Source organism: Mobula birostris, chromosome X (genome assembly GCF_030028105.1).
Source record: "Mobula birostris isolate sMobBir1 chromosome X, sMobBir1.hap1, whole genome shotgun sequence".
NCBI lineage: Eukaryota > Metazoa > Chordata > Chondrichthyes > Myliobatiformes > Myliobatidae > Mobula > Mobula birostris.
Window position 1 is genome coordinate 36,562,674 of NC_092402.1, and position 26,442 is coordinate 36,589,115.

Consider the following 26,442-nt stretch of genomic DNA (forward strand, 5'->3'; position numbering starts at 1 on the left):
AATATTCCGTCAGGCCCTGGGGACTTATCCGTCCTAATGTACTTTAACAACTCCAACACCTCCTCTCCCTTAATATCAACATGCTCCAGAATATCAACCTCACTCATATTGTCCTCACCATCATCAAGTTCCCTCTCATTGGTGAATACTGAAGAGAAGTATTCATTGAGGACCTCGCTCACTTCCACAGCCTCCAGGCACATCTTCCCACCTTTATCCCTAATCGGTCCTACCTTCACTCCTGTCATCCTTTTTTTCTTCAGATAATTGACAAATGCCTTGGGGTTTTCCTTTACCCTACTCGCCAAGGCCTTCTCATGCCCCCTTCTTGCTCTTCTCAGCCCCTTCTTAAGCTCCTTTCTTGCTTCCCTATGTTCCTCAATAGACCCATCTAATCCTTGCTCCCTAAACCTCATGTATGCTGCCTTCTTCCACCTCACTTGTCACCCATGGTTCCTTCACCCTACCATTCTTTATCTTCCTCACCGGGACAAATTTATCCCTAACATCCCGCAAGAGATCTCTAAACATCGACCACGTGTCCATAGTACATTTCCCTGCAAAAACATCATCCCAATTCACACCCGCAAGTTCTAGCCTTATAGCCTCATAATTTGCCTTTCCCCAATTAAAAATTTTCCTGTCCTCTCTGATTCTATCCTTTTCCATGATAATGCTAAAGGCCAGGGAGCGGTGGTCACTGTCCCCCAGATGCTCACCCACTGAGAGATCTGTGACCTGACCCGGTTCATTACCTAGCACTAGATCTAGTATGGCATTCCCCCAGTCGGCCTGTCCACATACTGTGACAGGAAGCCGTCCTGGACACACTTAACAAACTCTGCCCCATCTAAGCCCTTGGAACTAATCAGGTACCAATCAATATTAGGGAAGTTAAAGTCACCCATGATAACAACCCTGTTATTTTTGCACCCTTCTAAAATCTGCCTCCCAATCTGCTCCTCTGTATCTCTGCTGCTACCAGGGGGCCTATAGAATACCCCCAATAGAGTAACTACTCCCTTCCCGTTCCTGAAAGTGAAGAGGAACAAAATAAAGGAGGGATGGTGGGCAGATAGGAACATTGGGGAGAGGGGTCCCAGTGGGAGGAGTATGTGGGTGATGGGCAGATGGAGGATGTGGGGAGAGGGGAATCGAGGGGGAGGGTAGAAATGCATATATGAGTGCATTTTGCTAAGTAAAAGGAGGGGGAGAGCAGGTGATCTGAAACTGAATTAGATCCGCCTTTCTTACAACAAAGAGGCCCATTATGTCCTAACCAGCCCCCAATGAAGCAGTTTTATTCCACTTTCCCTCTGTAGCCCTGCAACTTGTTTTCTCTCAACTCCTCTTTGAGTCTTTTGCCATTTACTTGCACTATACGGGGTAGTTTTAGTCATTTAACTTACCAGCACATCTTTGGTATGTGATAGGAAATCAGAGCATCATTTAATTATGTTATTTAACATCACCATAGCATGTTAGACTCTTGTTTATTCATGATTTAATGATAGTCAAAGTAGGAATTGATCATCGTTGATTCCCTTTGAATTTAATATTGTTTTCTTCTACTGACAGCAGTCTTGGCCAAACCTTCAATTAAGTAAATACAATTCTGGTAAAATAATCTAGACTGTAAGAAATCTTCATTAATAACTGGCATCTATTAATAATTAGTAAGAACTGTTGAGAAACAGGTAAAAAAGTTTAATGTTTTCTTGCAATGTTTTCTTTTTAGGGATATTTTAGCTATAAGTTCTCGCTAAGTAGCAAGAGCCAGGAACTCTGGAATAGATATGTAATTGTTCATTGAGAGTCTCATTCACACAAATATGCTTACATGAAGTCCCCACGTGAGCATATTATTGAGTTTAATGAAAACAAGTGTTGTAACACAATTCTTACACGTAGCTTGATTTCTTTTGAATGCTTGCATCTTGCTTGGCTAACAATGGAAGTCTACTGAAGTATGATATCGATTTTTATGATTTTTATATATATATATATATATATATATATATATTGTTTTCTTATTACAGATGGAAACAGCTGAGGTACAGCCTCCATGCTTGAAAATGACTAGGCTTAAGGTGAATAATGTTATTAAAGTATCTTTTTAATAATCTCCTGCATGTATTCTTTATATTTAGATCCAATTATTGTAATATGATAAAAAATACAGTATTGTAACAGTAGAAGAATATTTCTTCCAATCCCATGACACAAAAAGAAAACCACTGCCAAGATAGCAGAACACTTGTAATCCAGAGACACTGAAGTAAAATCACTTCCAGTCGCATGATACAGGTGGACACTACTTTTATCACTTAACATGAGGGAGAAACTACTTCCCATCCACCCAATGTGCATCAACACCAGTCTTCAACCTGAGACAAATAAGTTAACCAGTTGATGTCTCTTGCCCACACAGAACTACTGAGAATCATGCCTGATGGTCTCAAAATTATACAGAGAACAAATGATCAAAGCTAAGGATATAATGTATACTGCAATGGACCAGCAGGGGAGGAGCTAGCAAAGAGCCATGAAAACTATTCCCTCTAACCTTTCATGAGTTCACTTTCTATTCAGGCTAATAATTTTTTTTCTTGAAGTATATATACATTTTTGTACCAAGCACCCTATAAAACATCTTATCAAATTAAGTTCACAATCAGACATATCCTCTCTTAAAAAACATTGAAATAACTAATTCAAATTGTGAATTCTGTAAGACCAGTAGATCTAAAAATGGTTTATTTTTTCTATTCTTTCTTGAAATGAGATATGATATTTGTTCCAGCTTCCACCAATAATGTCTAGACAATCTCATTTGCCACGAGAGAGATTTGTTACAACAGCTGAAGGGATCCATTCTTTCTTCTGAACTAAATATTTTGAATTGTTAAAGTGAGAACTGGAAGTTAGGGACATTTTATTGGCTCTGTAGAAATTTTCTGCAAATACATTGCATTTCTTTAATATTAGAACCTAATTCGTGCAATACAAATATATTATTCTTCTCTGGAGGGTCCCTATTGACTTGAGTGTCTTCAGCACTCATGAAATTTTGATTTAAAACTTATTGATGCAATGCCTTTTCACCATCTCAGAAATGTTTTAGAGCACTCCATATACAACAAATCATTTCTGAATTGGAATGACTGGTGTGAGTCTGCCTTAATAATATGCATGTAACTGCAACTATAGTTTCATACATCCTTCAAGTCTTACTTTATGAAGGCAGTCTAATAATCCAATCATGTTGACATTAAACCTACTCCCCTATGGCAATTGAATTTGTTTTTTTTAACAATATTTTACGTATCCTGCTGATAAAAGCTGGAGTTATTGCACAGAAAATAGAATTTCAGTTTTAGTGATGAGTTAGTAAACCGCAGGCATCAGGAATCAACTGGACAATTTAATTGAAGCATCCCAACACTTCACCCTGTTTTCTCAAGTACAATTATTTTAAAATTTGAGCCATGCCACATAGGCATTTAATTTTTCCCTGTTTTGAATTTTCAGTTTACATTTATATTTTACATAAATATAATTCAAATTATTTTAACCTACCTGTGTGTGAATCTGAAGCAGATATTTTTTCAATATTAGGTAACTCATGACATGATTATACCAGCACTTTTTTCAATTTAGTGAGGAAAAAGAATAGAATTGAGTTTGGTGTAATATTTGCATTGTGTAACATTGACCTGCTTCTCTCCCCATCACTTCTCCCAATGCAGATTGTCCATCAGCCCTGAATGTGAGCAGCACACTTTTCATCATACCTACCATCTGGCTGGCTGCCATACTCATTGACACTGTCGGTGGTTCTGTCCCCACAGCCACCTACGCTCACCTTCTCTACTATCTGCGCTTCCTCAGAAAAAACAGATCCTTACTCAAAAAGCAGGCTCATTTTCAATCCCCCAATTTTCATATGTTGTGTCCTCCCAAATTTATTCCATTTTGCTTACAACTAGAAAATCTCAGCATTAAATACTGTGAAAAACACCTTTGGAGATTGTGCCTATTATATATTATTTCTCCATAATTTTTCCACAAAGCTTTGTTCCACTGTTTCTCTTATCTGGCATTGCCCATTGGCAAAGTCATGGAAGCAGTTTTCACATTTTGTTTAATGATTTCTACAAGTTCTTTATCTCTTTTCACTATTTGGTTACTTTTATTTATTTCAATCTTAAGTTTGAGATCATTGATAATTTCTTCCGTTTCAACATTAGAACAAGAAGTATAGACCTTAGTATACAGTTTTGTGATCTCAGAATGTCATAAGCCATCTTGCAAACAATGGATAGACTGGCAGGAGGCAAAGACTGGGAATAAAGGGAGCCTTTTGTGGTTGCTAAGTCAGTAGATGTTGTTTACTTGGTTTTCAGAAGGCCTTTGACAAGGTGTTGCACATGAGGTTGCTAAACAAGAAAAGAGCCCATGGTATTACAGGAAAGATACCAGCATGGATAGAATATTGGCTGACTGAGAGAAGGCAAGGAGTGGAATAAAGGGAGCCTTTTCTGGTTGGCTGCTGATAACTAGTGGTGGTCCACAGAGGTCGATGTTAGAACTGTTTCTTTTCACATTACATGTCAAGGACTTGGCCAAGTTTGCAGATGATTCAAAGAGAGGTGGAGGGGAAGGTATTGCTGAGGAAGCAGGGCATCTGTGGAAGGACTAAACAGACTGGAAGAATGGGCAAAGAAGTGACAGATGGGTTACAGTGTAGGAAGGTGTATGGTCATGCACTTTGGTAAAAGGAATAAAGGCACAGAATATTTTCTAAATAAGGAGCAAATTCAGAAATCAAAGTCGCAAAGGGACTTGGGAGTCCTTGTGCAGGATCCCCTAAAGGTTAACTTGCAGGATGGGTTGGTAAGAAAGCATTCAGTTCGTGGGGACTGAAGTACAAAAGCAAGCATGTAATGATGAGGCTTTATAAGGCATTATTCAGATGATACTTGGAGTACAGTGAGCAGTTTTAGAAACATAGAAAACCTACAGCACAATACAGGCCCTTCAACCCACAAAGCTGTGCCGAACATGTCCTTACCTGAGAAATTACCTAGGCTTACCCATAGCCCTCTGTTTTTCTGAGTTCCATGTACCTGTCCAGGAGTCTCTTAAAAGACCCTATCGTATCCGCCTCCACCACTGTCGCTGGCAGCCCATTCCACGCACTCACCACTCTCTGCGTAAAAAAAAATTTACCTCTGATATCTCCTCTGTACCTACTTCCAAGCACCTTAAAACTGTGCCCTCTCATGCTAACCATTTCAGCCCTTGGAAAAAGCCTCTGACTATTCACACGATCAATGTCTTTCATCATCTTATACACCTCTATCAGGTCACCCCTCATCCTCCGTCGCTCCAAGGAAAAAAGGCGGAGTTCACTCAACCTATTCTCATAAGGCATGCTCCCCAATCCAGGCAACATCCTTGTAAATCTCCTCTGCACCCTTTCTATAGTTTCCACATCCTTCCTGTAGTGAGGCGACCAGAACTGAGCACAGTACTCCAAGTGGGGTCTGACCAGGGTCCTATATAGCTGCAACATTACCTCTCAACTCTTAAACTCAATCCCACGGTTGATGAAGGCCAATGCACCATATGCTTTCTTAACCACAGAGTCGACCTGCGCAGCAGCTTTGAGTGTCCAATGGACTTGGACCCTAACCTCTGATCCTCCACACTGCCAAGAGTCTTACCATTAATATTATATTCTGTCATTATATTTGACCTACCAAAATGAACCACCTCACACTTATCGAGGTTGAATTCCATCTGGGTCCCTTATCTAAGAAAGGATGTGCTGCATTGGAGAGGAACCAGAGGAGGTTCATAAAAATGATCCCAGGAATGAAAGGGTTAATGAATAAGGAGTGTTTCGTGCTCTGGGCCTGTACTTGCTAGAGTTTAGAAGATTGTTGAGGGAATCTCATTGAAATCTATCGAATATTGAAAGGCCTAGAGAGAGGACATGAGTAGTGGTGGAGCCTAGGACCAGAGGGCACAGTCTAAAAATACAAGGACATCTCCTTAGCACAAAGGTGAGGATATTTTTTTTTTTAGCTTGAGGGTGGTGAATATGTGGAATTCATTGCTACAGCTATGGAGGCCAAGTCATTGGGTATATTTAAAGCGGAGGTCGATCGGTTCTTGAATGTAAAGATGTCAGTGGCTACAGGGAGAAGGCAAGAGAATAGGGTTGAGAAGGATAATGATTTAGCCACAATGGAATGATGGAACAGACTTGATGAACTGAACGGTTTAATTCTGTTTCTATGTCTTACGGAAATGCTTTCGTAGCACTAAAAATGTTCTAATGAGAAAAACATCCAATGTGCACATAATCAGCAATGTGATCATGACCTGGTCATCTGTTTTAATAATATTGGTTGAGTGGTAAATATTGACAAATATACCAGTCCCATCACTTTACACCTCCATCCCCATTCCTCTGCCCTGATCCTTCTTCAAAATATTGTAATGTCTTTTACCTAAGAGCAAATTATCTTCTGTATCTGACACAAATGACAAGGGTGCTGACTTCTTCAGTGTTGCACTGGGACATTAGCTTGGATTTGTGCTTAAAGCTCTGGAATGGGATTTGAACCTACAATCTTCCCCCTCAGAGGTGAAAGTGATACCAACAATGCCATGGCTGGCACAGCTGGAGATTATGGTTTCATTTCAAATCCATTGACTGTTCCCCTCCATGGTCTGCAGTAAAGAGTCTAAAATATTAATGGCTTGTTTGAACCTCAGTTAGATTTTAAATATTGCACCTTGTGCGTCGTCAAAACTGGTCGTGCCATCTCTTTAATTTTTCAGCGACCATGGGAGCCGTACATTGACTTTATTATGTCCAGATGTAATTACCATATTTTTTGTGTTTTGCACCTTCATACAGAGATGTTCTTTGTAATCCAATATGAGATTTCAACATGTTAAAAAAATTGCTAACGCATTACATCTTTTCCAGCCTCACAGGGCTCATATACAGTGCCTTTAAAACGTATTCACCGCCCTTGGAAGTTTTCATGTTTTATTGTTTTACAACATTGAATCACAGTGAATTTAATATGGCTTTTTTGACACTGATCAACAGAGAAAGACTCTTTTAGTGTCAACATGTAAACAAATTTCTACAAATTGGTCTAAATTTATTACAATTATTAAACACAAATTAATTGATTGCATAATTACTCACCCCCTTCAAGTCAGTATTTAGTAGATTCACCTTGACAGCCTTGTGTCTGTGTGAATAGGTCTCTTTCAGCTTTGCACATCTGGATACTGCAGTTTTCCCCCCATTCTTTGATATAAAACTGCTCAAGCTCTGTTGGATTGTATGGGGATCATGAGTGAGCAGCCCTTTTCAACTCCAGCCACAAATTCTCATTTGGATTGAGGTCTGGACTCTGACTTGGCCACTGCAGGACATTAACCTTGTTGTTTCCAAGCCATTCCTGTGTAGCTTTGGCTTTATGCTTGGGGTGATTGTCTTATTGGAAAACAACACTTCTCCCAAGTCGCAGTTCTCTTGCAGACTACATCAGGTTTTTCTCCAGAATTTCCCTGTGTTTTCCTGCATTCATTTTACCCTCTACCTTCACAAGCCTTCCAGGGCCTGCTTCAGTGAAGCATCCCCACAGCATGATGCAGCCACTACCATGCTTCACGGTAGGGATGGTGTGTTTTTGATGATGTGTGGTGTTTGGGTTCCGCCAAACATAGCATTTAGTCTGGTGTATTTTTATTATAATTAATTGAAACACCTTGACTGCACACAGGTCTCAAAAAACAGATTCCCGTTTAACTAATTATGTGACTTTTAAAACCAATTGGTTGCACCAGTGATGATTTGGTGAGTCATATTAAAGGGGTGAATACTTATGCAATTAATTATTTTGTGTTTTATATTTGTAATTATTTCAGATCACTTTGTAGAGATCTGCTTTCACTTTGACACGAAAGAGTCTTTTTCTTTTGATCAATGTCAAAAAAGGCCAAGTCAAATCCACTGTGATTCAATGTTGTAAAACAATAAAACACGAAAACTTCCAAGGATTGTGAATACCTTTTATAGGCACTGTAGAGAGGTGGGAAGATTATCAAATTGTATAATAAACAAAATTTCCAGCGTACTTGTAGATAATTTGAGCTTTTCTTGGTTGGCCAATCAAGAACTAGAAGGCATAGCTTTAAAGTGAGAGGGGAAACATTTAATCAGAACCTGAGGGGCAACTTTTTCACACAGAGGGTGGTATGTATACAGAATGAGGATGTGGTTGAGGTAGGCATGACAGCAACATTTAAAAGACATTGGGACAGCTACATGGATTGCAGGGATTTGCAGAGATATGAGTCAGGTGCAAGTGGGACTGATATTGATGGGCATCCTAGTCGACGTAGATAAATTGGGCTGAAGGTTGATTTCCATGCTTTACAACTCTATAACAGAAATGGGAAATTATTGCAAGAGGTTATTTTTCTTTCAAACATGAGAGGCTGAGAGAAGACTTGATTGTAATTTCATGACCTCTGTAATCATATGGTCAAAACCATCTATCACACTGATTCATTCTCTGCTCCTTTTAGAGAGCCTCCAGGTGGTTGTTCAATCCATCCAGACGGACCTTCATCTTTTTAGTTTTGTGGCCCTTTGTTGCTCAGTGGATAGTCCATGTACTTCGCAAGAGAAGGAGCTGAGGAATTGTGGTAAGTGTTTGTGTCCTGTAAGACTGCCTTTTGGGATCCAGCTGCCTAACATTCATTTGATCCATATGAGTGGTTTCATGTTTTACACTTCTGCCTTATGCCTTTAAGAAGTATTTAGTTTTGGAATGGAATCCTTTGTCAGAAAGCATAGGGATGTCAGTGCTCCATGTTTATATTATTCAAGCTCTGAGAACTAACCTAAAATAACAATGAACAGCAGAAGAAAAGTTTTCTGGCATTCCCCTTTAATAATGCGGAAATATTCTGTAGATGGTGTGTTGTTTATGTTGTAGCTGTCAATCACTCTTTGGCCATTATGAGGTCTTTAAGCTGTTGTTGCCAGGCGCTGGATCACAGCCAAAGCCACGTCTTCGTGGTCTGACAGTTCCAAGTGGAAATAAATACAAAACCCAGAATTACTCAGCAGGGAAACTGGAGAGTGTTTCTAATCTAGGTAATACTTTGCAGTGGAACTGGACTCTTGTGTGTTTTGAAGGATTTCCAGATAGTTGTTTGGCCCTTTGGGATGGGTGTAGAGCCTAAGCAGCTGAGTTCTGTGAAATCAACCTCCCCCTCCACCAACCCGCACCCCCAATTCCATCATGTGTCTGGAAAACTCTTGTCACGAATACAAAAAAAGTACTAGCTCAGCAAAGGTCACTTTGTGTGAAGTGAAAACTACGCCTGCTTTCTGTTTGTTGGTCTGTGCTACAATTTTTCTCCGAGCTCTTTATAAATGGATTGATGTCCTTCCAGAGGTTATTTTAGAAGCAGATTCAACACAAGATGCAGGTATTTCTTGAAAGGAACTTCTGAGTTCTCACTGAGATACCGAGCAGAGATGTCAAGAACGTTAAGGGTACTTCTCATTGCTGTCTGTGTATCCTCTGATGTCATGATCTAACAGCCCAATTTGTAGTGATGGAAAGTTTATTAATCTAGAGTCCAGCTCCATCTGGCTCAAAAAGTGCAATCCTTTCCTTTTTCCTTTCCTTTTTCCATTCCTTTAGTTTGAATAAAATAGAATAATGTTATTATGAATTCAAATTATAAGGATGGATTTCATAGATGAGGTTTATCTTCCATCAAGGATAAAATTAAGGAGTGATCTAATTAAGATAGTTAAGGGAATCAATAAGATAGGCAGTAAATTTAAATGCTTGCTAGTATTAATTTCCATGATGCATAAATGACTATTCAGTGAAATATGATTACAACCATTTCTGGGTCATTTTATGTCACTCTAGAAAATTAAGACTATAAGACATAGGGGCAGAATTAGGCTATTCAGCCCATTGTCTGCTCTGCCGATTTGATCATGGCTGATTTATTTTCCCTCTCAACCTCATTCTCCTGCCTTCTCCCTCTAATATTTGATGCCTTTACTAATCAAGAACCTATCAACCTCTGCTTTAAGTATACCCAATGACCTGGCCTCCACAGACATCTGTGGCAATGAATTCCACAGATTTGCCACCTCCTGTCTAAAGAAATTACTCGTCATCTCTGTCCTAAACGAATGTCCTTGTATTTTGAGGCTGTACCCTCAGGTTCAAGACTAGCCAGGAATTACTCAGCTTGAAAAGGAATCAGAATCAGGTTTATTATCACCGGCATGTGACATGAAATTTGTTAACTTAGCAGCAGCAGTTTGATGCAATACATATTCTAGCAGAGGAAAAAAAAAATTAAAAACTAAATAAACAAGTAAATCAATTACGTATATTAAATAGATTTAAAAAACATGCAAAAACAAAAATACTGTATATTTTTGTAAAAACTGAGGTTGTGTCCAAAGATTCATCGTCCATTTAGGAATTGGATGGCGGAGGGGAAAGAGCTGTTCCTGTATCGCTGAGTGTGTGCCTTCAGGCTTTTGTACCTCCTACCTGATGGTAACAGTGAGAAAAGGGCATGCCCTGGGTGCTGAAAGTCCTTAATAATGGACATTGCCTTTCTGAGACACTGCTCCTTGAAGATGTCCTGGGTACTTTGTAGGCTAGTACCCAAGATGGAGCTGACTAGATTTACAACCCTCTGCTGCTTCTTTCAGGCCTGTGCAGTAGCCCCTCCATACCAGACAGTGATGCAGCCTGTCAGAATGCTTTCCACGGTACATCTATAGAAGTTTTTGAGTGTATTTGTTGACATGCCAAATCTCTTCAAACTCCTAATAAAGTATAGCTGCTGTCTTTCCTTCTTTATAACTGTATCAATATGTTGGGACCAGGTTAGATCCTCAGAGATCTTGACATCCAGGAACTTGAAGCTGTTCACCCTCTCCACTTCTGATCCCTCTGAGGATTGGCATGCGTTCCTTTGTCTTACCCTTCTAGAAGTCCACAATCAGCTCTTTGGTCTTACTGACGTTGAGTGCCAGGTTGTTGCTGTGGCATCACTCCACTAGTTGGCATATCTTGCTCTTGTACACCCTCTCGTCACCACCTGAGATTCTACCAAGCAAATTTATAGATGGTATTTGAACTATGCCTAGCCACACAGTCATGGGTATAGAAAGAGTAGAGCAGTGGGCTAAGCACACACCCCTGAGGTGCGCCAGTGTTCATCGTCAGCGTGGAGGATATGTTATCACCAATCTGCACAGATTGTGGTCTTCCAGTTAGGAAGTTGAGGATCCAATTGCAGAGGGAGGTACAGAGGCCCAGGTTCTGTAACTTTTCAATCAGGATTGTAGGAATGATGGTATTAAATGCTGAGCTATAGTCGATGAATAGCATCCTGATGTAGGTGTTTGTGTTGTCCAGGTGGTCTAAAGCCGTGTGGAGAGCCACTGAGATTGCATTTGCCATTGACCTATTGTGGCGATAGGCAAGTTGAAATGGGTCCATGTCCTTGCTGATGCAGGAGTTCAAGGGCGAAGAGACAATTTCGAATGAGGTTGAAGGCGACATCAGATGCATGGCAACTCTGGCATGACCAACCTCTTAAAGCATTTCATCACTGTCGATGTGAGTGCTACCAGGCAATAGTCATTAAGGCAGCTCACATTATTCTTCTTAGGCACTGGTATAATTGTTGCCTTTTCGAAGCAAGTAGGAACTTCCGCCCATAGCAGTGAGAGGTTGAAAATGTCCTTGAATACTCCCGCTAGTTGGTTGGCACAGGTTTTCAGAGCCTTACCAGGTACTCCATCAGTACCTTCTGCCTTGCGAGGGTTCACTCTCTTTAAAGACAGTCTAACATCAGCCTCTGAGACAGAGATCACAGGGTCATCAGGTGCAGCAGGGATCTTCACAGCTGTAGTTGTGTTCTCCCTTTCAAAGTGTGCATATAAGGCACTGAGTTCATCTGGTAGTGAAGCATCGCTGCCATTCATGCTATTGGGTTTCGCTTTGTAGGAAGTAATGTCTTACAGACCCAGCCAGAGTTGCCGTGCATCTGATATTGTCTTCAACCTCATTCAAAATTGTCTCTTCGCCCTTGAAATAGCCCTCCGCTATTAATGCGTTGGACTAATATCTCATGATATTACCCTCATATAATGCTGTTTTTTGGTGTTGCTAATTCAAGTTCAATTGTTTTTGTCCAAGCTTATCTGTAATTGTGGGGTTATGTATGGAACTTCCGTAGCAATGTATAGCTAAATGTTATATAGTTATTGGCTGTTCTCCAATACAGCGAAAATCTTGGTGGTTTAGGGATCTTATCATGCACGACTCTTTTGATCTTTTGCAGGGACCATTTTCGTTGATCACTAGAAGGAATGAGTTTGCAAAAAAGCACTCAACAGCCTTGAAGGAAATAAGTAAACCTCTTAAAGGACGACACTAAGACTTCACCTTTTTTGTATGGTAAGATGTAATATGTTGACAGTGAAGAAAATTGATCCCAAAGTCACTTTGGACTGAAGATATTTTTTTCCCAAAAAGGAAATGCAAGGGGATAAGAAAAGTTTAACAACCATCTGCTTTTTAAATAAAAATAAAAGGTTAATAGGCTTAATGGCTGCATTTGCCCCTCAAACCCATACAGAAGAATTTTGTGAGATCGTGTAGCATTTCTTTACTGGAAACAACATCAATGATAAAAATAAAGCAAGGTCTACCTTTACTTGTCGAAGCCCCTGCATTATGGTTTATTGGAAAACCTGCTGAGCATACAGAAATGTGGTAATGATAAAAAAAGGAATTTGTGGATTTGTTGAAGAATCTCTATAATCCAAAGCCTTGCAAAATTGTGCAAAGATTTAAGTTTGATTCTCAAGAAACAGTGGCTGAATTTGTAGCTGAAATTGTCACAAAAGAGTAATTATGGCAATGTAGGCTCTTAGATGCTTAACCTCGTTAGTGTGCAGAACCAATAATGAGTTGGTCATTATTAGAGTGAATATAAGCTCTGTGAACACAGTGGAATTATCAAATAAATATGTGCTGGACTTGGAAATTAGACCAGGTGTTCTGCATAATAGCACAGATTGGAGACAGACTCGAAAGCAAATTGTGCTGAAGCAACTTGAACATCATTTTACGATGGTAAATAAAAGCTGTCACTGCTATGGAGGAAACATACCGTATCTGAATGCTGGGTCAGGCAAGAAAAGGGTCACTTTTGTGCTTTAAAAAGGCACTTACAGAAGTTGAGCAAACAAAATGAATAAAATAAATTCAAAAAGGTTGTTCAAAATTTCCAGTTTCCATTATTCTCACAACTTAAAGGAAATGAAGACTCGAGTACAGACGTGTTTACAATATTTAATGAAGCGGGGGCATTTAACAAATGCAGAACCACTGATTGTTATGATGGAAGAGAATGAAGGAGATATTTGAATTTTAAACTGTGTGGTGTGCAACACTGATGAAACAGACTGAATGAGCCATTGGGTGGCCTGAGATCACGACATCTGAATTTAAAAAGGCACAACTAATTCTGAAAACCTATACAAGTGAATGCATTGAAGTGATCAGAGTTGCTGACTTTGACTGCGAAATACCAAGGACAAGTTAAAACATCACTACAAGTTGTTGTTACGATCTCAGGACCGAACTTTTTGGGAAGAGGCTTCTTGATCAAAATTTCCCTAGATGGGAGGCGTCCATGAGTGTTGCTGCAACATTACAGAAAGGGCTAGGGAGATAAAAAGAGCTTTTCAAAGCTGAGCTGGGCACATTGAAGGGCACCCAAGCCAAAGCTCATGTTGATCCTGTCTCTCTACCATGTTCATCTAGACAAGGGCTGTGCCTGAACCAATTAAGTCAAAGGTTAAGACAGAAATTGACAGGCTTCTCTGAGAGAAAAAGAACTGAATCTGTTGGGTCCACTAAATAGTTACACCCATTGTGTCAGTGTTAAGACACAGTGAATCCATTACGAATTGTGGAGATTACAAGTTGACTATAAGTCAAGTCCTGGTCCTGGAATAGAAGAATTATTCTCAGTTTTGCCTGCATGGCAGCAGTTAACTAAAATGGAAATGAGTCATGCATATCAACAGGCAGTTTTATAGAAACAGTCCAAGAGGATTTTAACTGTCATCACACACAAGGGCTTGTTCACAAATGGTTGACTACCCTACAGAGTTTACTTAGCACTTGTTATCTGTCAAAGGACTATGGAGGAAGTGCAAGTGTTCCTGTATGCTTGAACGATATTCTGCGGAGGGAAATCTTGAGAGATGAACAGCTGCAGAATCTGATAGAAGTGTTGAGCAGATTGGAAAATGTAGGGTTGTATCCAAAGATAAGTAAGTGTGCTTTTTTGGTGAATGGAGCACTGTATATGGGGCACACTGTGTGGACAGTTGAAGAGAAGTGTAACTACACTGGTCCAATGAAATAATGGCCACTCATCATACAGATGTCCTTGAAGATTTATTTTTATATCTCTCTCTCTCTCTTGCTTCAGCAGACACTGTGAAAACTGTAAAAGACATAAAAGGCTTGAAACATACATCTCTCAGTCTTTTAAAGTCTCTCAAGCTGGTGTCCGCCGATAAACAGGCCCCAAAACACATCAGCACAACAGCACAACAATTACCGTGTGCGCCTCTTGGACCACGTGCCATATGTCTTTCTCTGCTTCCATGTTGGTTCTGACCCATAATGCCACAGTCATGCTCTTATTAAATTCTGGTCATGTAACCCGTTACACTCTACATTAAATAAAACCTTACGTAAAAAGCACAAAATTTTTAATCAAATATTTTAAGATAAAAAATGTAATCATGAATTTATGACAAAAGCATAAAATAAACATCTCAATGAAACATGTCTCTGAGACAGTTACACTCCCACCAAATTACTATGATTTATGGTAACCTTTATACAAACATTTGAATAAATCTAGTAATTTCTGGAACCAAATAATTGGTATTTGTAACAAACTCTGAGATCAAGACTGATACTTTAAACTCTCCACACAAGTAGGTGTTTAGAAATTAGTTCCATTGGAACACATTTTAGTTGTTTTCTGGTAAGTACAACTAATTTATGATTAGAACATTCAAGAATGGATGACACCATCTCTTGGTAGGATTACTGGATGCTTCAAGTCGAGAGGTAAGGAAGCCTTCTTTAATTGCCCTCCCACCCTGAGAACACCATCTTGCAATACTGTGTCAAGTTGGAACAATGGATGGCTGTGTGGCAGTTTGTCATGACTCAGTATTCACATTTCCTCTTTGAAAGCATCCCTTTGTGCCAATTTTACAAGCACAAGACTGGCCTTTCTTCTGTTTTCGACATTTATGGGTTTTGCTGTTTTGGCTGTCTTTGCTAGTTGCTGGATCCAGGCAGCCACATTCAATGCTGTATGCCATTTTGAGAACCGTTTAAATCTCTCCAAGAAATTGTCCTCTTTTACCACCTTTGTTTGTAGTACTTGTGTCTTTTTGACTTCTGGATCGCCCACCAGAAGCTCCGGAGTTAAATTTGATGTGACAATCTCTCTTTCTCACAGAAACTTGGGTCCGGTAAGCCAATTTGTACCGATCAGCTCTGCCACCTTGAGGCCTCTGGAAGCGTGATCTGCCAGATTTTGATCAGTGTCGATATAGTACCACTGTGCTGATCAGTTGCTTCTCTATTTCTTAGGACTCGATTTGCAACGAAAACATGAAACCTTCGGGCTTCATTATTAATGTAGCCCAAGACTACCTGGGAATCTGTCCAAAAATACTCTTGGTCAATTTTGAGCTCCAGCTCCTCCTTTAGCATACTGCTGACCACTGAGGAGACCACTGCAACTGTTAACTCCAGCCTTGGTATGGTTACAACTCTCATGGGTGCAACCCTTGCTTTACCTATGACTAAGGAGCAATACATTTTGTCTTCACTCAGTACTCGGATATATGAGCACTGACCGTACCCATGGCTACTCGCATTCGAAAAATTCAATCCTCTGGACCTTCCCTAGGTTTTCGAGAGCAAAGCACCTTGGAATCTGGAGTTTTTGCAGATTCTTTGGATTGTTCAGCCAGCTCTCCCATCGTGGCTTTAATTCTCCAGGCAGTGGTTCATCCCATCCAATGCCCTTTTGGCACATTTCCTGGAGTACTTCCTTTCCTAGGAGGAGGAAGGGAGCTAGGAAGCCTAGTGGGTCAAACACAGAGGCTACAATCGAAAGGATTCCCTGCCGTGTTGCTGGTTTCTCATCTGAGGCGACTTTAAAAGACAAGATGTCACTGGTCGCACTCTACTCCCAATACGGTCTGGACAGGGAGTTCATCATAATTGAGATCTACATCCTGAGCTCCACTAGCTCGTTCACTGTCCAGAATTGACCCCAAGATTTCTCTGTTGTTGGAGATGAACTTGTGGAGGTGTAATCTTCCTTTTGCATACACTTTTGCACTTCTCTCACTAGTTTGATGGTTGCGGCCACAGATTCTACACTGATGAGGCCATCATCGACACAGAAATTTTTTCTTTTCAAATCTTTTTATTGTTATATTATACAGAAAAAATAACATGAGTACATTGAAGTAACAACACTTACAATGTCTCAAAAAAGACATTATCTTAAAGATTGAAAACAAATTTTGTGATAACAAAAAAAACCTACTAAGCAGAAAAGTGAGAAAAAAAAGAACCCATTAGGTGTACAACCCCAGAGTCATGTGTCATACAAAAAGCTTCTAAAAATAAACATCAAACTGCCAGCAAGAAAAGAAAATATACTAAAAAATTTACAATTAGATCATGGAAAAATTATATCAATTAGCTCAAATGATAATAACGAGCAAATGATCCCCATCTTTTCTCAAAATCAAATAAAGGTTCAAAGGTTCGACTTCTAATTTTCTCCAAACTAAGACATAGCATCACTTGAGAGAACCATTGTGACAAAGTGGGAGCTGTTGTATCCTTCCACTTCAACAAAATGGCCCTCCTAGCTATCAATGTAACAAGTGCAATAACATGTTGGTCAGACACAGAAATACCATGAATATTTTGAGGAATTATTCCAAAAAGCACAGTTAATTTATTAGGTTGTAGATTAATTTTAAGTGCTTTAGAAATTGTTGAAAAAACCGACTTCCAGAACTGTTCCAATATAGAACAAGACCAAAACATATGTGTCAGTGTAGCTATCTCAGTATTGAAATTTTTTCTGATGAAGTTGGCTGCTGCTGGATACTCTTTTTTATTTTGGCTTGCAAGATACTTCATTCCATAATTTGCGCAGCCAGGAGAGGATGCTGCTCCAAAAAGATGGACTTTCATGCGATATTCTTTTGGCTCTGAATTTGTATCGCCATTTTCCCACCACAGGAACCGTAAGTAACCCCTGTCCTCTTGGCTTACATGGAACCTGTGAAACATTTTTCTACATCACAGATGACTGCAACTGGGTGCTTGCGGAATCTGCAGAGCACTCCTGTCAGCCCATTTGTGAGGTCAGGCCCAGCTAGTAAGTGATCATTCAGAGCCATGCCATCATACTTAGCAGAGCAATCGAACACAACCCTCATCTTTTCTGGCTCTCTAGGGTGATAGACTCCTTGGTGAGGAATATACCACACACTGCCTGCTTTGGGTTGATCTTCAGCTCTTTCTGCATCACCATCCTTGAAGACACCTTCCATAAATTTAACGTAGTCATGCTTGAATTTGGGATTTTCCTCAAGTTTCCCTTTCAGGTGCTTTAGCCGCACCAGAGCCAGCCGCTTATTTTCTGGCAGTTGAGAGCGTGTCTTAAAAGGGAGGGGCATTTCCAGATGCCCTCTGCATTCTGGTGTATTCTTTCATTCAGTAATTGCATGAACTGTATGTCATTTTGTGATATACTCTTTTCCCCAGGGTTTGTATCTCTGAAGTCTAATTCAAGGGCTCTAATGACAGTGGCTGGTGTCAATAGTGGAAGTTCCTTGACAGATACACGATGGCACAGACCTGTCACTTCTGTTGACTTTGCAACCCGTGGTGAGCTGCCGATAATGCTCCAACCCGGGTCAGTCTTGATGGCACATGGCTCATCGTCACCTCCTGTGATAATCTGTTGTGGTGCCAATGCTCTCCCGCAGTTGTAGACTATCAGGAGTCTGACCTCGCAATCCAACAGCTCTGGTATTTCCTGTGCTATTCTATTCAGATGTTTCCACCTTTTGGACGTTTCAGGGGTAGGAATGTGGGAACATTCGAGTGGGATGAAATCTCTGGTATAGGCAGGTGGCAAGTTGATGAAACTTTGCGAGGATAACCCTCTAACTCTAAGGCCACTTACTCTTCCACTCTGAACAATGGAATCTTTTCCCATCATAGTGGTAAGCTTTAACTTGACAGGCTCTAATCCTGCCCCCACCTTCTCACATACCTCTTGGTCTACAAAAGTGTTGTTAGTCTGTGTAGGGCATACACTAAGGTCTCTGTTTTAGGGGTGGTGATTGAAGAAATCCATACAGGCACTATCATGGACGTACTCCCACCATCGCCTCTGTCTATGCAGCAAGAAAGGGAAGATGTGTTTTCTTCCGCTTGCATAACATGAGAAGATGTGTCTGCTGCAGCAGAAGGACAGTCTTCATGAAGTTGTGTTGGATGATGTTTCTTACATATGCTACAAGTAGCTTTGCTCTTACAATCCTTTGAATTGAGTCCTCTCCTAAGACATCCAAAGCACAGGTTATTGTTCAATATGAACCTTCTCTTGTCCTCCGTAGGGTCTTGGTGAGCTTCTGGCACTTGTGGATGGAGTGGTTTTCCCCACAGCACCTGCATGTGACTGGGTTTGAAGATGAAAACGAAGTGTTTACCTTCTTGGATCCGTTTGAATCCTTTGAGCTGTTCTCCACGGCACTGTATTTTTCCATCAATGTGCTTGATTTATCCCACACTTTCACATTTGCGATGAACATGTTAGCCTTTGTGCGCTTCATGTCTCTAGATGGCTTTTCTTCAGTAGGCTTCAAGGAATGAAGGGATGTTACAGGATTGCATACGATTTCTGCTTCTTGTGCCACAAAATCAGCAAACTCCTTGAAATCGGGGAATTTCTCCGTTTGTCGCAACTGCTTTGGGACATGATGATTCCAGCGAGTGGTCACCCAATCAGGGAGTTTCTGGAGTGTCTTTTGATTCTCTTCACAGTCATTTAACACCTGAAGCCCTTTGATATATGGCATGGCATTGCTGCAGGCAGTCAGAAAATCTCTGTATTGTCTCAGTTTAGCTGCCTCCCTTGAGCCAAACTTTGGCCAGCTATTCAGTTTTTCTCTAAGTGCGCGCTGGATTACGAAGGGGTGGCCACACCGAGCATTCAAAGCCTCCCATGCCTGGTCATAGGCTTCATCATGCTTTCTGTAGAAGCTTCTTTCCAATACAGATCCTGCCTCACCACTGATGTATTTTTGTAGGTAAAACAACCTGTCAGCTGGATTTGTGCATCGCTGTTCTATCAATGCCTTAAAACTTGTGCTCCACTCTGAGAACCTAAGTGGTCCCCTGAGAAGACTGAGGGCGTGGGTGTAGGAAGTCTGGTGAGAACCATTACGTCATCTAGGGCTTGTACTAACGATGCTTCATTGTTAGTACTGTTTGTTCGTTCTTTGTTATTGTTCTTACATGTTTGCTCCCCTTTAATTTCTTTATAAGGTATTGGAGGACAATTAGCTGGCTCACTGCTTGCCATTCTACTTTCCTCCAAGGCCTTACTTGAGTCAGCTTCAGAGTAAGCCTTAACCTTTGCGGCTATTACTTGAAGATCTCTCTGACTTTCCAGTCTTTTAAGTTCTTGCCTTTGTACAGCGATAACCTCCTCCATCTCCATTTCGGCCTGCTTTGCAGCAAACTGCAGTAAACTCTGCTCTTTTTGCTGTGATGCTTTGCTGCTCGGATAAACAGCTTGAGTGGTGGCTACGAACAGTGGATTTGGAGATTGTAGTCCCAAATATCGACCGGGCATACTCTCTGTCAAGCACCATACGAAGTCTTGCGTTTTCTGCCTTAGCATCAATCTCCTCTCACCCCACTTCACACATACGTACGTTCATTAGCCCCATCAAATCTGTTGTTACTGCTGTGCGGGAATCCATCTTTCTTCTGATCTTAGTAGAAGGTGCCAATTGAGATCGTATATTTTCATACACATCTCTCACTTGTGTCTCCAGCCCTTCAACAGCATCAATCATGTCACATAAGTCTTGGTCGGAGCACTTATCCTTAAGTTTGGTACGTGTAGCTCTAACTTGTTCTTTCCAGCTTTCATATAGCTTGATGAATTTACTCTCCCTCTGAGAAGCCTCTTGTTGCTTAAGCGACAGCATTTTTGGGGTTAACTTCTTTTCCCGTGAAGATTTCCTGGATTCGACTTTCCTTGAAGTAGCATTGAACATGTTTCAAAAAAAAACACTGTATCTATCACCAAGTTATTGCCGGATATGCAGATAACCTTTTGCAACTATGTAATTGTCAGTGCAGTCCAAGTACTAATATTTGGTGCCTGTTTACTCAATAAACCTCCCAATACTCCTTTTGATTATGCATTTGAACTCCCAGACGAAAAACACCATTAGAGCATGGAAAAAGGGGAGGAGGGGTGGCGTTTCTGGTCAGGGATACTATTACTGCTACAGAAAGGGTGGGTTATGTAGCAGGATCCTCTTTTGACTCAGTATGGGTGGAAGTCAGGAACAGGAAGGGAGCAATTACTCTATTGGGGGTATTCTATAGGCCCCCTGGTAGCAGCAGAGATACAGAGGAGCAGATTGGGAGGCAGATTTTGAAAAGGTACAAAAATAACGGGGTTGTTATCATGGGTGACTTTAACTTCCCTAATATTGATTGGCACCTGATTAGTTCCAAGGGTTTAGATGGGGCAGAGTTTGTTAAGTGTGTCCAGGACTGATTCCTGTCACAGTATGTGGACAGGCCGACTAGGGGGAATGCCATACTAGATCTAGTACTAGGTAATGAACTGGGTCAGGTCACAGATCTCTCAGTGGGTGAGCATCTGGGGAACAGTGACCACCGTTCCCTGGCCTTTAGCATTATAATGGAAAAGGATAGAATCAGAGGGGACAGGAAAATTTTTAATTGGGGAAGGGCAAATTATGAGGCTATAAGGCTAGAACTTGCGGGTGTGAATTGGGATGATGTTTTCGCAGGGAAATGTACTATGGACATGTGGTCGATGTTTAGAGATCTCTTGCGGGATGTTAGGGATAAATTTGTCCCGGTGAGGAAGATAAAGAATGGTAGAGTGAAGGAACCATGGGTGACAAGTGAGGTGGAAAATCTAGTCAGGTGGAAGAAGGCAGCATACATGAGGTTTAGGGAGCAAGGATAAGATGGGTCTATTGAGGAACATAGGGAAGCAAGAAAGGAGCTTAAGAAGGGGCTGAGAAGAGCAAGAAGGGGGCATGAGAAGGCCTTGGAGAGCAGGGTAAAGGAAAACCCCAAGGCATTCTTCAATTATGTGAAGAAAAAAAGGATGACAGGAGTGAAGGTAGGACCGATTAGAGATAAAGGTGGGAAGATGTGCCTGGAGGCTGTGGAAGTGAGCGAGGTCTTCAATGAATACTTCCCTTCGGTATTCACCAATGAGAGGGAACTTGATGATAGTGAGGACAATATGAGTGAGGTTGATGTTCTGGAGCATGATGATATTAAGGGAGAGGAGGTGTTGGAGTTGTTAAAGTACATTAGGACGGATAAGTCTCCGGGGCCTGACGGAATATTCCCCAGGCTGCTCCACGAGGCGAGGGAAGAGATTGCTGAGCCTCTGGCTAGGATCTCTATGTCCTCATTGTCCATGGTAATGGTGCCGGAGGATTGGAGGGAGGCGAATGTTGTCCCCTTCTTCAAAAAAGTTAGTAGGGATAGTCCGGGTAATTATAGACCAGTGACCCTTACGTCTGTGGTGGGAAAGCTGTTGGAAAAGATTCTTACAGATAGGATCTCTGGGCATTTAGAGAATCATGGTCTGATCAGGGACATTCAACATGGCTTTGTGAAGGGCAGATCATGTCTAACAAGCCTGATAGAGTTCTTTGAGAAGGTGGCCAGGCATATAGATGAGGGTAGTGCAGTGGATGTCATGTATATAGATTTTAGTAAGGCATTTGACAAGGTTCCACACGGTAGGCTTATTCAGAAAGTTAGAAGGCATGGGATCCAGGGAAGTTTGGCCAGGTGGATTCAGAATTGGCTTGCCTGCAGAAGGCAGAGGGTGGTGGTGGAGGGAGTACATTCAGTTTGGAGGATTGTGACTAGTAGTGTCCCACAAGGATCTGTTCTGGAACCTCTACTTTTCGTGATTTTTATTAACGACCTGGATGTGGGGGTAGATGGGTGGGTTGACAAGTTTGCAGACGACACAAAGGTTAGTGGTGTTGTAAATAGTGTAGAGGATTGTCAAAGATTGCAGAGAGACATTGATAGGACGCAGAAGTGGGCTGAGAAGTGGCAGATGGAGTTCAACCCGGAGAAGTGTGAGGTGGTACACTTTGGAAGGACAAACTCCAAGGCAGAGTACAAAGTAAATGGCAGGATACTTGGTAGTGTGGAGGAGCAGAGGGATCTCGGGGTACATGTCCACAGATCCCTGAAAGTTGCCTCACGGGTGGATAGGGTAGTTAAGAAAGCTTATGATGTGTTAGCTTTCATAAGTCGAGGGATAGAGTTTAAGAGTCGCGATGTAATGATGCAGCTCTATAAAACTCTGGTTAGGCCACACTTGGAGTACTGTGTCCAGTTCTGGTCGCCTCACTGTAGGAAGGATGTGGAAGCATTGGAAAGGGTACAGGGGAGACTTACCAGGATGCTGCCTGGTTTAGAAAGTATGGATTATGATCAGAGATTAAGGGAGTTAGGGCTTTACTCTTTGGAGAGAAGGAGGATGAGAGGAGACATGATAGAGGTGTACAAGATAATAAGAGGAATAGAAAGAGTGGATAGCCAGCGCCTCTTCCCCAGGGCACCACTGCTCAATACAAGAGGACATGGCTTTAAGGTAAGGGGTGGGAAGTTGAAGGGGGATATCAGAGGAAGGTTTTTTACTCAGAGAGTGGTTGGTGCGTGGAATGCACTGCCTGAGTCAGTGGTGGAGGCAGATACACTAGTGAAGTTTAAGAGACTACTAGACAGGTATATGGAGGAATTTAAGGTGGGGGCTTATATGGGAGGCAGTGTTTGAGGGTTGGCACGACATTGTGGGCCGAAGGGCCTGTACTTTTCTATGTTCTATGTTCTATAACAATGCCACTAGTAAAGCAGGAACAACAATTAAGCTATAATGATAATCAATTACTTTTCTCATTAATAAACCAATATTTTAACAAATATTTCTCAAATTTTATGTATGTCCATATGGTGGTAAAGGTAGTACAGTCAAACCTGACGCCGTCTGCAGAGCTGCACTTTCCTGCCTGAAGATAGCAAAGGAATGAAACAGACACTGCACTCTGAAGCCTGTAGAGAGGATATTTGCAAGGCTGTAGCCTACGCTGGCAAGCATTGCTCTCTCGTGGTGAAATTGCGGTATTCTCAACCCAACGGTGTCAGGAGCCGTCATTCCCATTTTCTCCTGTGAATCGACAAGCCTTTTCTCCAACGACTTCTCCGGCCACCTGCTGCCCCAGCGATCGTGCTTCCTCCTCTCTTCTTCCCGGACACGCGGCGCTTCTTACTTTGAACTCTCGGCCATGTTGGCTGCATGTTTTCACTGTAACTGCATCAGTCCAATGAAATAATGGCCACGCATCATACAGATGTCCTTGAAGATTTATTTTTATCTCTCTCTCTCTTGCTTCAGCAGACACCATGAAAACTACAAGAAAATAGAAGACACAAAAGGTTTGAAACATACATCTCTCAGTCTTTTAAAGTTTCTCAAGCTAGTGTCCACCGATAAACAGGCCCCAAAACACATCAGCACAACAGAAGTGTGCTGAAATCAAATAAAATCACTGAAAACGTATCACACTGTCCATGTAAAGGCACATCAACAAGGTTATACACAATATAAAACAAATAAAAATAATTACCGTGTGTGCCTCTTGGATCACATGCAGAATAGGGTTATTTTAGGGCCATATGTCTTTCTCTGCTACCACGTTGGTTTTGACCCATAATGCCACAGTCATGCTTTTATTAAACTCCGGTCATGTGGCCCATTACACTCTACATTAAATAAAACCTTGCATAAAAAGCACAAAATTTTTAATCAAACATTATTTTAAGATTTAAAAAATCATGAATTTATGATAAAAACATATAAAATAAACTTTCATTGAAACATGTCTCTGAGACAGTTACAAGAAGGTCCAAGTCATTACCTATGCTGTTTCCCCAATTCGTGCAGCTAAGCTGAAGGCATATGTATGCTTGCTGAATTATTATAATAAATTCTTGTCGTATCTAGCAGTTGCTACAAAAGGATGTGAAGTGGAAATAGACTGAAGCTCAAGAAAGATCTTCTGTGCATTCCAAGGTGCAGGGTCTGCTGATGTGCCAGTTTGCTACTCAAAAGCCAGAGAGTTTGGTCATCATAGTGTTGGTGCTGTGTTGTCTCATCATATGTAGGATAGTTCTGAAGAACTGAGAGGTTTTTATGTTATCAATGTTTTCAGCAGCAGAGAAAAAGTACTCACAGCTAGATGAAGAAGGTTTAGTCATCTTGTCTGGATTGCAGTAGTACCATATTATCATGTACAGAAACCCCTGATTTCCCTGTTCCATGAAATAAACCCAGTGCATCAAGTTGTTTCCCCATGAATTGAAAAATGGCTTTAACCATGAGAATTGTGAATATACAATTGCTTTCAAAATAATGAACTACCAGGTGCAACATGCTGTAAGGTTTCACTGTTAAGGCTAATGTAATGGCTTCTGTGTAATGTTCCACTGCTAAGGAAATGGTTTCTCTGTAGCAGCAATGTTTGGGTTATGGCTAGAGATAACAGGGCTTTGGAATACAGGGGTTAGCCAATAAGGAAATGTTGTTCTTTCTTGTGTGTCTGGAAGCCGGGTTTTTTGCGGTCTTTCGTCGGGGAGCGACAGAGAGAGCAATTGTAACCCTCAGGCTTGGCCTGCACGTGTTCATCTAAGGGAAAACAACTTCTGGTCCCGCCAAACTGAGAAATCTCGTTTGTGTGGATGCTGCGTGATGTGTTGCTTGGTTACAAATCCATACCGCAAAATATCAGACAGTACACGATATGCAATTAAATGATTGAACTTTATAAATCTCAATCTGAATGAAGGGTTAGTAAAGGAAATAAAAAGAAAAAGGGACCATTTTAAGGAAAAAAAGTCTATTGCACATTGTTGGAGTTTACTGATACGGCTATTCATCAACCATCGACATCCTCCGAGCATCGCTGACCTCCAAGTGTAGCCAGCCTTCGGACCCTCGCTCCTCAGTCCACTTTGTCCGGTGGTCTTCTGACTCCCTCCATTCGCGTCCTCTCTCTCCATTGCTCCTTGACGAAAGACCGCGAAAAACCCAGCTTCCAGACATACAAGAAAGAACAACATTTCCTCATTGGCTAACCCCTGCATTCCAAAGCCCCGTTATCTCTAGCCATAACCCAAACATTGCTGCTACAGAGAAACCATTACATTAGCAGTGGAACATTACACAGAAGCCATTACATTAGCCTTAACAGTGAAACCTTACATCGTGTTACACCTGGAAGCACAGTCATCTTCTGTTGTCAAAGACAATTAATAAGGAATTCAGGTCCGAATGTTAACTATGGATCACACTCTGCCTGTGAGTACTGTACAAATAAAACAATGGGCAGGCCTAAGTGGAGGCCATGCACTCAACCAGAGTGTGATGATATCTTGAAATGTTTAGTTAAATAATGTAGAATTACCTTGTGGTATTTGGGAGAATGTAATAATGTATATAATTTATGTCTTTATATATAAAATTGATCTTTGGCAGATGCCATTTTGATTATTAAAAGGGCAGTTTCTAGAAATGTATTCAGTGGGCTTGAATAAAATAAATTAATTTCCTGAAGGACGAAACTAAGCCTCTGTGTTTTTGGATATAAAGATACAAAGCATTTACCACTAGGTTTAGATAATGGCATTTGCCCTCTCATTCTCTTATTCTCATTCCTTTTGCATTCTGGAGACTGCCTGTTCATTTTGAAGCTAGTCTTAATCATAGTAGTCATAGTCATAGTCCTAGTCCTACTTTATTGATCCCGGGGGAAATTGGTTTTTGTTACAGTTGCACCATAAATAATTAAATAGTAATCATCAATAAGATTTCTGGTGAACTGCACTG

General features: G+C 41.0%; 1 protein-coding gene across 6 annotated transcripts in view; it reads left to right on the plus strand.

Annotated features, from left to right (window-relative positions):
* Positions 1-25,004, plus strand: part of LOC140191900 (acyl-CoA-binding domain-containing protein 4-like) — a 107,632-nt gene extending 82,628 nt beyond the window's left edge. For 2 of the 6 annotated variants that reach the window (XM_072249745.1, XM_072249746.1), the window contains exons 7-9: positions 2,040-2,090; positions 8,626-8,745; positions 12,442-14,891. In XM_072249745.1, coding sequence (XP_072105846.1) covers positions 2,040-2,090; positions 8,626-8,736 — 162 coding nt within the window. In that variant the 3' untranslated portion in view covers positions 8,737-8,745; positions 12,442-14,891. Of the gene's footprint in view, positions 1-2,039; positions 2,091-8,625; positions 8,746-12,441; positions 14,892-23,519 lie in introns of those variants that run through there. The other 4 variants (XR_011883955.1, XM_072249741.1, XM_072249742.1 and 1 more) reach the window with 4 other exon arrangements.
* The last annotated feature ends 1,438 nt before the right edge of the window (positions 25,005-26,442 follow it).